We start from the raw sequence: 13,360 nt of genomic DNA, 5'->3' as shown, positions 1-13,360 counted from the left end.
GCCAAAGCACCAGTAAGCATTGCAACTGATCAGCCTGGGCTGCATTTAACACTGCTTCTTCATTTTAAAAGTTATTCTTAGCATATCAACATATGTTGAATACACCAGTATTTTCAGTACACCTGCCAGGGGCTATTTAAGAAAAATTGCCCCACTTACTTTTTTAAGCTAGTCCCTCACATTTTTCTAAATGTGATGTTAAGGTATTATTGTCAGTTAATTATTATTTATTTATTTATTTTTCCATACCGTTCACCTGACGAAGGAGGAAGCCTCCGAAAGCTTGTGGAATTTAAAATAAATTTGTTGGACTATAACTTGGTGTTGTAAAATTGTTTACAATTGTCAGTTAAGACACTAAAGCATTACATTTAGATCAATCAACATTAATATATGGCATGGGTACAAACACTGGGAGGATGATGGGGATGTAATCCTCAATTTTTTTGGTATTGATCATGTCTTCCGCTTTTCCTGCTACAAATCTCAGAATTTCCCGATGTCTCCAAACAACTCTTTCTATCTAATTGCGCTTCTGCTATGTGCAGACCACACTGGGCTAATGCATGTTCTAAATGTGGGGTTCAGGTGATGCTGTAAACTGTTAGAGTACTGACTTAAATGTTTGTGAACTCTATTTAAACCCCTTGATTCCGTCAGCAAAAAAAACGCTGACAGCAAATAGGACACCCATTTTACATCTTCTCCAATTTTCTTTTCCATGGAAAACAAAATGGGGTGAGGTAAATCAGGCTGTTGATTCACTATCACCGTTTTTAAAGTTAAAGTTAAAATCACCGCAGTTAAAGTTAAAATTACCCCCATTAATTTTTACTTATTTTTCCCTCTTTTAATTTTCTCTCCCCTTTCCTAAAAGCACCATCTCATGCTGGGAAGCACTTCAACAGATGTCAGCAGTCCTCTGTGCGAATTTTTACTTTTTTTTCCCTCTTTTAATTTTCTCTCCCCTTTCCTAAAAGCACCATCTCATGCTGGGAAGCACTTCAACAGATGTCAGCAGTCCTCTGTGCGAATCCAAAATAGTCCAAATAGGGTCTCAAAGATCTGGTGGTGTGCTGCACGCTGCAGAGATTTATCTTACTAAAGAAGCGTAGCATGGAGGCCCCAGAGCATGTGGGCCCCATTAGAAGTAAGGACATCGCAAGAGGAACAGCAGCTTGACTAAGATGCAGAGGACAACCCATTGTTGGCTGCAAACAACATTCTAGCAAATCTGACTTGACTATGCCATAACTAAACTTCTCTCCTTCCACTACAAAGATGTCATCATCTATAAACCCTAATAAAAGCATTAGCTTACACGTTTCCCAATTATGTCACCTTATCAAAGCCACTTCCAATAATTTTAATGCCACCATAATTTTATTCACAACCTATAATGTGTGTATGTGTGCATGTGCATACCTAGTGATTCTTCTACGTTCCACCTCAGTGGTAGGAATGTACGAGGCTATTGCATTGGTACAGGTGCCTCTTGTGACTGAGGTAGCTCTTGCCTTGTGGCAGCTAAGCCCCGAGATGGACCTGCTGCAGGCTGCACCTCTTGTGCTGATGTATGGGAAACTTGGCCCTGCACCCTTCCAGCCAAATGTATAGATATGGGAGGGGACTGACGGGAAGGTCTGCATGTGCTGCCATCCTGAGAGAGAGAGAGAAGAGCATCTTGCAGGTGCATTCCTGCCTTGCCACTACTACTGAGCACTGCTTCTTCACAGCCACAGACTTGTGGGAAAGCAGACTGAACAGTACCAATGAGATCCAGCTTCCTTTGTAAAACAAAACCTCTGCAGGCATTGCTCCCTCTGTCAAGTGCAGATAGGAGTGCCTCTGCCTTTCTACTCTGGTGTGGAGGTACTGGGAGGTCGGGGGCAGAAAGTGAGGGACTTTCCTAATGATAAGTCCATTGTGCCCAGTCCAAAATGGGAGAGGTAAACGGCAACCCCTCTGGAAATGGCACAAGGGCACATAACAAAACAGGTGGCAACAGGGGAAAAAAAAACAAGAAAGAAAATCCTGAAAATAACACAACAACAAGGATTTACCAACAATAGTAACTGAATAAACTTGTCCCTTCAAACTTACTTCTGCTTTCAAGGTAGCGCCAACAACCCTGGCACTAGTTTTGTACTCAATACAGTGGAATCAATGGGAAATGGAATGTATTAAGGTTACAAAATCAGGCAAGTGGGTTGTGATCCAGTGTAACCGACTCCCACCCCAGCCTGCCCAAATTACCATCCCAAAATCAGGCAGAACACAAATCTAGGCACAAGTGTCAGCAGCATATTCAATTGTGAGGGACATCACAGCCAAGCCAGATCCCATCCTATACCTGACATCTACCAGTATGTTGACTGAGATTATCTTAGTCAGCCCAGATCAGAGACCAAACAGGGTGCCCTTTTTTTACAATTCAGTACTGCACTCCATGGTGTACTTATCTTCTGAGCTATCAGGGGAGGTCACAACATGGCACTTCCATCGATACTAAAAGATCAGTTCACTGGAAACAGTCAGAAAAGGCAAGTGTTGACAATTATATCCACATCCATCACTTGTAGGTGTACTCCTGTTTGTTAAAATTTCATTTGGTGCAGTGCTCCTGCACTCTGTTTCTTCTAATCACACATCGTACAAAGCAATATACAAGCCCTGTCAAGAAATTGTAATTCAAAGAGAATTTTCTTTACTCACATTATGAAAATACACAAACGCTAAAAGCTCTGTGCAATCCTAAATCTTGAAGCTGTTGATGAATAGAAATAGTGATAGTGCTATCTGTTAAACTGTAAGTTATCACAGAATTTATATGTTAACCTCCATATGGGATATCAAAGTGCTTTTACATTTTTAATTGTTGCAGTTATCAACAATTAGTTAGCTGTGGATAATTTTAAAATATACAAATTCTTTTGTGAACTGAACAAATCTATCAGAGAATCGTTAGGAACACATGCTTATTGTATCCATGGACTGAATACAATAATAATCTATAGACATTCGTAGCACAGGAGGCTGTTCAGCCCATTGTAGTTGTGCTGGGTTTTTGCTATAGCAATCCAAAACTAATTACACTGCCCCACACTCTCCCCATTGCCCTGTATCCTCTGTTTCAAATGTTTATCGAGTCTTCCCTTAAAAGATCTAATGATCACTGTCCCAACTATTCTCTGCGCCAAAGCATTCCATGCTCTAACAGCTCTCTACATAAAGAAATTTCTTCGAACCTCTCTCCTTTTTCTTGGACAGCTTTATACCAATAACCCCTCATTACTGACCCCCTCAACCAGAGGAAATATGGTCTTTCCCTGTTCACCCTATCAAAATTTAGAACGTGTACTTTCCCATCATTAGTAAAAGGTTCTATTTTCCACACACTACAGGAGTAAGTTTGACTTTGGGTGACAGTGTAAAAGGGCGATATAGATTCAGCCGCCCATTATACATCTCTCCCAATTTTCATTTCCATCAACTTCGTAGGAATGGAGGAGAGTATAGACCTTCCAATTGCGATGTTTACATGCAAATCTCGGTACATCTACAGAGTTCAGATTTTTTGTCAGAATTAAACATTTTGGGAGAATTCCGCAGTACTTTTACAGTCCCAAGGCTCTGAAGCCATTGTTGTCAATGATCCATGATTAGAATCATAGAAAGTTATGGCACAGTAGGAGGCCATTTGGCCCATCGTGTCCGTGCCGGTCAAAAAGAGCTATCCAGCTTAATCCCACTTTCCAGCATTTGGTCCGTAGCCCTGTAGGTTACGACACTTCAAGTGCACATCCAAGTACTTTTCAAATGAGTTGAGGGTTTCTGTCTCTACCACCCTTTCAGGCAGTGAGTTCCAGACCCCCACCACCCTCTGGGTAAAAAAATTTCTCCTCAGCTCCCCTCTAATCTTTCTACCAATTACTTTAAATCTATGCCCGCTGGTCACTGACCCCTCTGCTAAGGAAAATAGGTCCTCCCTATCTACTCTATCTAGGCCCTTTATAATTTTATACATCTCAATTAAATCTCCCCTCAGCCTCCTTTGTTCCAAAGAAAACAACCCCAGCCTATCCAATCTTTCCTCATAGCTAAAATTCTTCAGCTCTGGCAACATCCATGTAAATCTCCTCTACGCCCTCTCTACTGCAATTACATCTTTCTTGTGATGTGGTGACCAGAAATGTACGCAGCACTCAAGCAGTGGCGTAACTAGTGTTTTATACAGTTCTAGCATAATCTCCCTGCTCTTATATTCTATGTCTTGGCTAATAAAGAAAAGTATCCCGTATGCCTTCTTAAACACCTTATCTACCTGTCCTGCTACCTTCAGGGATCTGTGGACATGCATTCCAAGGTCCCTCTTTTCCACTACACCTCTCAGTATCCTCCCATTTATTGTGTATTCCCTTGCCTTGTATGCCCTCCCCAAATGCATTACCTCATACTTCTCCGGATTGAATTCCATTTGCCACTTTTCTGCCCACCTGGCCAGTCCACTGATATTGTCCTGCAATCTACAGCTTTCCTCCTCATTATCAATGACACAGCCAATTTTTGTATCATCTGCGAACTTCTTGATCATGCCCCCTACATTCAAGTCCAAATCATTAATATATACCACAAAAAGCAAGGGACCTAGTACTGAGCCCTGCGGAACCCCACTGGAAACAGCCTTCCAGTCACAAAAACACCCATCGACCATTACCCTTTGCTTCCTGCCACTGAGCTAATTTTGGATCCAACTTGTCACTTTCCCTTGGATTCCATGGGGGTTTACTTTTTTGACCAGTCTGCCATGAGGGACCTTATCAAAAGCCTTGCTAAAATCCATGTAGACCATGTAGATTAAAGCCACGGTAGGAATTATTGCAGTGAATGCTGATGAATAGGCACTTTCACACTGTTTGTCTGCTGAGTGTCCATTGATACCCTGACCATATATAATTCAATTCGCCCCTGAACAAACCCCCCAAATCCAGACTATTTTCTCGATCAACTAACCTGACCTGTTTCCATAGACAATTACATAGAATTACGTAGAAATTACAACATGGAAACAGGCCGTTCATCCCAATCAGTCCATAATGATGTTTATCCTTCACATGAGCTGCAGTCGTAATGCCATTTGTCCACCCTGTTCCCATATCCCTTTACTGGCTTTTCCTTCACATCTATCTGCTCCAATCACTAAACTCCAATAGTGCGTTCCATAGCCTGAAAACCCTCTGTGTAAAAAAAAGTTTCTCTTGCTCTCTGTCCTAAATCTATTATGTCTAATCTTACATCTATATTCCCTTCTTCTGGCCTGTTTCTGTGCTTTAAATTCTATGTAATCCCTTAATCACTGGAAACAATCTATTTCTACCTACTCTGTCCAATCCCTTCATAATTTTGAATACCTTTATCAAATCACATTGCAATCTCCAAAAACAGATAGCATTTTTCAAGTCTTTCTTTGTATTTGTTTTTCTTCAAACCAGGCAGCATCAGTAAATCTGAACTGTACCCTCTCAATTATCTCAACACCCTTCCTATAGTGTGCAGCCCAAAACTTCACACAGTACTCCAACTGTGGTCTTACTAAGGTTTTATATAAATTCAACAATGCATTCTGACTTTTATATTCTATATCTTTTGCCATAACAACCAATATTCCATTAGCTTTTCTTTAAAATGGCCTTATCCACTTGAGGTGCTCCTTTTAATGTCTTGCGAACTTGAACCCCAAAATCCTTCTGCTCTTCCACATCACCCACTCCACTCCAAGCACTTTTATTTTTTGCCAAAATGTGCCACCTCACATTTACTGACATTGAATTCCATCTGCCTGGGCCATTTTAACTCCCGGGCCTCATTATCATAGTCGAGGTTCGACTCCAGCCCGATCCCTGTGGGAATGACGAGGAGGTCAGAGGTCGGATGCAAGGTGAGTGCGTCAGGAAACTTCTGCTGGGGACCCTTGGAAACTGTTCTTGGCAGTCAGGTAAGTGGAATGTGGAGTGGAGTTCTGGACACAATTGCAGATTCCTTTGGTCCTCAGAATTATTTACAATGCCTCGTATTTTAATATTGTCTGCAAATTCGGACACCACGCACTCGCTCTAGCCCTGTATCAAATCACTGATGTACACAGTTAACAGAAGTAGTCCTAGAACTGAACCCTGTGTGACACCATTAATATTTCTAACCACTCTGAGAAACAGCCCTTAACTGCTAAGCCCCAATTTTAACTCAAGCAAGAGATCAGCAAGAGGTCATCGGGGCGAGAACTTGCTGAGGTGAGGTGAAGCCTGGGCCATTTTAACTACCGTGCCTCATTATCATAGTCTAGGTTCGACTCCAGCCCGATTCCTGTGGGAATGACGAGGAGGTCAGAGGGCGGATGCAAGGTGAGTGCGTCAGGAAGCTTCTGCTGGGGACCCGTGGAAACTGTTCTTGGCAGTGAGGTAAGTGGAATGTGGAGTGGAGTTCTGGACACAATTGTGTTCAGGGGAGGAAGGGGAATCCAGGCCAAGGGAAGCACAAGGTTTCCTCGTGGGGCCCGCCGCAGAACTCCTGCTCCGCCTGGCTCACAAAGAAACCATAACATATTTTAAAGCCTTCCTTTTGCGGGCCTGCTTCTCCTTAGCGCCCAGTGTTCCTGGCGAGGCCAGCACCGGGTGCCAAACACGTGACAGGAAGTAAAAATAGCGCTGGGGTCTGAATAACGTCATCAGGTCTATCAAGCAGAAATCTTCCTTCCTGAACTCTGTGTTGGTTGCTTCTAATTACTTTCTCTTCATCTAGATGTTTAGCAATTCTACATTTAATTAAAGATTCCAAAATTTTTCCTACCACAGATGTTAAATTAACTAGTCTGTAATGACATGAGTTAGCTCTGTCTCCCTTTTAGAAAATGATCATTACATTGGCCATTGTCCAGTCCTCTGGCACACATCCACTTTAAATAGAGCCCTGAAACATTGGTTAAATTGGCATAAACACTGGCCAATTGGCCAAATGACCTGTTTCTGTGCTGTAAAATTCGATGTAATTCTATGTTGGCAAAGAATTTTCGGAACGATGCAAACAACGACATACATGCATTAATCTTCCTGATATAAACTTACACCAAAATTTCCTAGAAAAGTAACTTGAATATGCCGCAGTGAGCATACTGGCAAATCAGGGACCTCAGTAGCAGGGCTGCCAATAGCTCACTGCCATCTGCATCAATAACTAAACAGATCAATGTTGGCATGAGTCATGGAATTCTGAATTTCAATTCCTTTCACTATGCTAAACTTGATCATTTGCAGAATATTGTTTGAGTTATGGATACACTCAGCTGCACTATTCAGTTTCCAAGAACATTCTAAGTTACAGGTTTATTTTTTACCATTTATTTAGAAGATGACATTAGTAATTTAAGATACCTGAAAAGTCTCAAAATAAACAAACCTGGGGCAAAATTGAACTTTGTTTCTCGCCTGTTAGGCGCAAAACTGGGGCAATAAAATCCAATTTCGCAGGGCTATGTGCCGTGTACCAAGGGCCCCTGAAATACGTCCAAAGTCATATTGGCTCAGGCAGTATACAGGCGCCCCTGGCGACCACCTTAAACAGGCATTAGGCCGCTTTTATTTGTTAATGAGGGGCTTAAAGCCTATTTCAGGATCACTCTTCGAAATTCATCAGAAACTGAGTGGAGTACACGCCAGTTTTCACAACTTGTTGGCGAGGATAATTTGCTCTGGATGTTCCTGCTCTAGTCTCTCTCTCCTCGCTTTCCCTGACTTGTGAATAGTCACCACTCCTTCCTCTACCACTGCCCTTCTCTCACATTTATTCATCCTCAGTCTTCAACTTTTGAATATTGTAGTTCTTTCTTATCCAAACTGTAGTCCTGGTCCTTGAGTCTTATGTAGAGCCATTCTGATTCCCAAACTCCAGTCTAAATTCCATCCTAGGCCCTGATGTTCACCAAAACCCTGCTGGGAGTTTTTGCGCTGCCTGGCTACTTTTCTTTACTGTCGTAACTACAAAGTTCTGACCCTGTTCATGACATCTTAAACTGAGAAATTCAACTCAGTGCTACTTTAGAGAGCTACAATGATGATGCATATGGTCATTAGAATAATTTTTACCTTAATGTCAAAGACTCCAGGTATTGGTGCCTGCTTGTATAACTCCAACTGATCCTTTGTAGAAGAGGCCCACAGCGTTAGCAGGTTTAACTGCTGCTGAAATCGTGTAAAGTCCTTCAATAACTCTTCTACTTCTTTTTGTTTATCAGGCAGATTTTTTGACACCTACAAAATAAAAGTGCAACAAAACTGAAGCTGAAATGTTGGTAATGAGCAATATCGTTCAGATCAGTATTTTTAACTCTTATGAATGGAACATTTGTTTTGCAATTGTGTTTCAGAACTCAAAAGGACTTCTTGTTGAAAATTTATGTTGCACTGAAATAATCAGTTCTTCCCCATGTTCCAGCTTGCATTAATGGGATATTATCAGCCTGTTTGAATACAATGTATTAATGATAAATCCAGCCATGCTAATCCCTGATGATGAGCCATTTACAGGAGACAATAAATCTAAAACCACAGGGGGAGACCTCAGGAATGACTGTTTCCATGACAACAGCTGCTGAGGTGCAGCAAAATTTGACAGACTGGTGATGTTTAACTGGCTGAATGCTGATGAGACCCCACATTTATGAACTGCTTTATTTACCACATACAGAACAGCACTCCTACGCAAATGTACAATACTTGCTGGCAAGTGTGGTCGTTTTCAGTTTGAAACCTAATGAGTGCAGGTTCTATGCTAGTTAGTTGTGTCAGATGTGGCTCAGTTGGTAGCACCTTTGCCTTTTGAGTCAAAAGGTTGTGGGTTCAAGTCCCACTCCAGTGACTTGAGTCCAAAATCTTGGCTAACACCTCAGTACAGTACTGATGGAATGCTGCACTGTCTTCTTTTGGATGAGACGTTAAACTGAAGTCCTGCCTCTCAAGTGGTTGTAAAAGATCCCATGGTCTTAAGAGCAGAGGAGTTCTCCCCGGTGTCCTGGCCAATGTTTATCCCTTGACTAACATCAGTATAACAGATTATTTATCTCATTGCTGACCTTGCTGTGTGCCAATTGGCTGTCATTTCCTATTTTATAACAATAGTAATTACTTGGCTGTAAAGTGCTTTGTGACATCCTGAGGTCATGAAAGGTGCTACGTAAATGCAACTCTTTCTTTCTTATCCTGGTGGGTCCACTTAGTTTCTTTCTCTCTGTCATGACCACTTTTGAGTGTTAGGATGGTACTTCCGTATGCAAGAATTCGCACAAATACCCACAAACACCCAGCCACAGTTGCAACTGGTAAAAATGAAGATTCTCCACAGGATGCTGACAATGGCAGAATCACTCATAACTGGGAAGCATCAGAGGCATCCATCGATTATTACAAAAAGGCCCTTTCACTAAGTGGTTGGGCGATGCCTCCGTTAGGTTCATATGTAACATCATCTGCTTAGGGTTCAAATTAGAAATCACGGTAGTGTGAGAGTGCATTCACCAACTGAAGTTAAATAACAAACCTCCATTCCGTGTCCCAATCACTGTGTTAATATGCATACAGTTCAAATAGGAACATAGGACAGGAATAGGCCATTCAGACCCTCGAGCCTGTTCCACCATTCAATGAGATCATAGCTGCATCCTAACTCCATTTAGTTGCCGTGGCTCCATATCCTTTAATTCCCTTGGTTAGCAAAAATTTATCGATCTCAGATTTAAAATTATTAATTGAGCTAGCATCTACTGCTTTTTGTGGGAGAGAGTTCCAAACTTCTACCACCCTTTGCGTGAAGAAGTGTTTCCTAACGTCTCTCCTGAATGACCTGGCACTGATTTTGAGGTTATGTGCCCTTGTCCTAGACTCCCCACCAGCGGAAAAAGTTTCTCTCTATCTACCCTATCAATTCCTTTCAAAATCCTAAAAACTCAATCAAATCACCCCTTAACCTTTTATATTCCAGGGACTACGAGCCCAGTTTATGTAATCTCTCCTCATAATCTAACCCTTGGAGCCCTGGTAATATTCTGGTGAATCTGTGCTGCATTCCTTCCAAGGCCAATATATCCTTTTGTGAGTTCTCCAGATGTGGTCTAACCAGGGCTTTGTATAGCTGTAGCAAAACTTCCTCCCCTTTATATTCAGGCCTTCTAGATATAAAGGCCTACATTCTTTAGCCTTTTTGATTATTTTTGTCACTGACCACTACATTTTAGTGATCTGTATACATGGACCTCTAAATCTCTTTGGACCTCCACTGTTCCTAGCTTTTCACCATTTAAAAAATAATCAGATCCATCCTTTTTTGGTCCAAAATGGATGACCTCACATTTATCTGCATTGAAATCCATCTGCCACAGTTTTGCCCACTTAGTTAATCTATCAATGCCTCTTGGTAATTCTCTGCTCCCTTCTACACTACTTACCATACCACCAATCTTTGTGTCATCAACAAACTTGGATATATGGCTCGCTATTGTGTTATCTAAGTCATGAATAAATATAGAGAATAGTTGAGGACCCAGCACAGGCCCTTGTGGTTCACCACTCGTCACTACCTTCCAATTCAAATACATACCTATTATCCCTACTCTCTGTCTTCTTCTGCCTAACCAATCTCCTAACCAGGTCACTAATTTGCCTTCAATTCCATGAGGGTTAATTTTACCAACAGTCTCTTATGCAGAACCTTAGCGAATGCTTTCTGGAAGTCTGTGTAAACTACATCCATAGATAGTCCATTGTCTACTATTTTAGTTACTTCCTCAAAAGATTCAATTAAGTTCATTAGACATGACCTACCCGTTACAAATCCATGTTGGCTCTCTCTAATCAGCTCAAATTTCTCTATGTGCTCAGTCACACTCGCCTTAATTAGAGATTCCAATAACTTCTCCACATCAGATGTTGGACTAACAGGTCCATAATTTCCTGGTTTCTCTCTCTCACCTTTCTTAAATAATGGAGTTACATTTGCAATTTTCCAATCTAAAGGGACAATTCCTGAATCAAGAGAGCTTTGGAAGGTTATGACTAAAGCATCTGCAATTTCCTCACCTACTTCCTTTAAAACTCTGGGGTGGAAACCATCAGATTCTGGGGATTTGTCATTCTTTAATGCCATTATTTTTTCTAACACTGATAAATGGTAAAATACAGCCAACATTCTCATAGAATCCCATTAATACCTTTTTTTAAAATTAGGTTCAAAAACCTTGTCTTAATTACTGTTTGAAACCATAACTATATTGACATGCAATAGATACGATGTATGAATCAAAACTGTTCATTGCAATTTTATACCTTAGGACAGAAAAATTCTGATTGGATTTGAAAAAGGAATTAAATTAACTGCACGATGGGCTGGCAGTTACAATCATGCTTTCGAAATAATGGTGCACAATTGGGATAAATTTGTCATAGGAGGTAAAACTTTGTCAAAATGATACAGGACAGTTAAATTTAAAAGTTGGAAGTTGAAGGGTTTTGTTTATTCCGTCAGAGACCTTGCAAATGTAACTCTGACCTGAGACAGTATCGGTGGGGTGGTTTGGAGTTTTGAGCTTAAGAGTCTATTCCAAAGAAAATTCCTGAATTACAGTTTTAACATCAGTGGATGACTATGAAATTCATATAAATCCATATTTAGTCTTTATTGGTAAGCAAAGTTAAAAGAACCATCTTGATTTTAAAGATGGCTCCTGGGCAGATAGTTCCCAACTGAGCTCCGCAACTCCATCTGTGAACCTCCACTTCCATCCCTGCTCCTTTCCCGCTCAGTCTCCATTACTCCACTGCTTAAGGCCTTCTGCCCCTAACAGTAAGTGTATGTTTTAGCTTAATCTACAAGTTGAAGCTACCTGTCCCACAGCACATTGCCCATTCCACCCTTACTGTTCCGTGCTTAAGCGGCTCTATTCTTTGATTGCTGCGACTCTGTCCCACCTGACTTCCTGGACGCTCCTGCCATCAGGGCTGGGCTGCTCTGCGAGACATTGCTGTACTCTTCAGTTGCCAAAACTCTGCACTGCCACTGAATGCTCCAAGTTCAAGGTAGCTTGCAACAGACTATATTGTCAATTTCCCACCTTCTGCTACTTCCTGGGTCTCTGGACTGAAATTCACTGCTATTCTTAAGCTTAATTAATTCTTAAAACTTAAGCTCATCCAAAACTCTGCTGTCCACATCCTATCACACACCAAAAACTCCTCGCTGGAGACTCCCTTGAAACAAACATTTCACATAGAACTCAACCTCTAGTCCCACTCCAGTAACATCATGAGTGGGGGCTTTCACTGCCCATTTATTTTTAGATCTGTGTAATCTCACATTCCACAAAATGTCTGCTTCCAGGCTGCCTTTAACCAGTAGTTTAAAGCCAAAGCATGAACAATGGCAGTTGAGAGGTACTGATAAGTATACAGATAGCTTCAATTATAATTCTGAGAATATGACTACTGTTCAATTGAATACATTTTCTAGTTAATCCTGCACTCCAAACTACCCATTAATTTCTGTATTGTAGTCAGCGTAGTGGAAACATGATTCAGTAAGAAAAGAATGACTCGAGACCTTCATAGACAGGACAGAGAGAAAGAAAGGAAAAAAAATGTGCAAAGAAATGTCCGTCTGATACAAAAATCACAGCATTAGATTTACAACCCCAAGGTTAATCATAATTATCCATTATAGACCTGTGTCTAGGCAACAACAAATTGTCAGTTTGACTCTATTGGTAGTGCTTTTGCATCGGAGTCAATAGATTGCAGATTGAAACCCCACTCTGTTACTTCAGCACATGAAAACCAGACACTCAGTGCACTACTGAGGGAGTGCTATTTTTTTTATTCATTCATGGGATGTGGGCGTCGCTGACAAGGCCGGCATTTATTGCCCATCCCTAATTGCCCTTGAGAAGGTGGTGGTGAGCCGCCTTCTTGAACCGCTGCAGTCTGTGTGGTGAAGCTTCTCCCACAGTGCAGTTAGGTAGGGAGTTCCGGTATTTTGACCCAGCGACGATGAAGGAACGGTGATTTATTTCCAAGTCAGGATGGTGTGTGACTTGGAGGGGAACTTGGGAGGTGGTGGTGTTCCCATGCGCCTGCTGCTCTTGTCCTTCTAGGTCGTAGAGGTCGTGGGTTTGGGAGGTGTTGTTGAATCAGCCTTGGCGAGTTGCTGCAGTGCATCTTGTAGATGGTACACACTGCAGCCACGGTGCGCCGGTGATGGAGGGTGTGAATGTTTAAGGTGGTAGATGGGGTGCCAATCAAGCTGGCTGCTTTGTCATCACACT

The 13,360-nt window shown here is 41.6% G+C and overlaps 1 protein-coding gene across 13 annotated transcripts in view; it reads right to left on the bottom strand.

Moving 5' to 3' along the window:
- Positions 1-13,360, bottom strand: part of dmd (dystrophin) — a 1,591,310-nt gene that overhangs the window by 364,954 nt on the left and 1,212,996 nt on the right. For all 13 annotated transcript variants that reach the window (XM_067992781.1, XM_067992785.1, XM_067992782.1 and 10 more), the window contains one exon: positions 8,139-8,303. In XM_067992781.1, the coding sequence (XP_067848882.1) occupies positions 8,139-8,303 (165 nt within the window). The remainder of the gene's footprint in view (positions 1-8,138; positions 8,304-13,360) is intronic.

This window comes from Heptranchias perlo, chromosome 11 (assembly GCF_035084215.1).
Source record: "Heptranchias perlo isolate sHepPer1 chromosome 11, sHepPer1.hap1, whole genome shotgun sequence".
Lineage (NCBI taxonomy): Eukaryota > Metazoa > Chordata > Chondrichthyes > Hexanchiformes > Hexanchidae > Heptranchias > Heptranchias perlo.
Note: the sequence above shows the minus strand (reverse complement) of the source record. Positions and strands in the feature narration are given on the sequence as shown.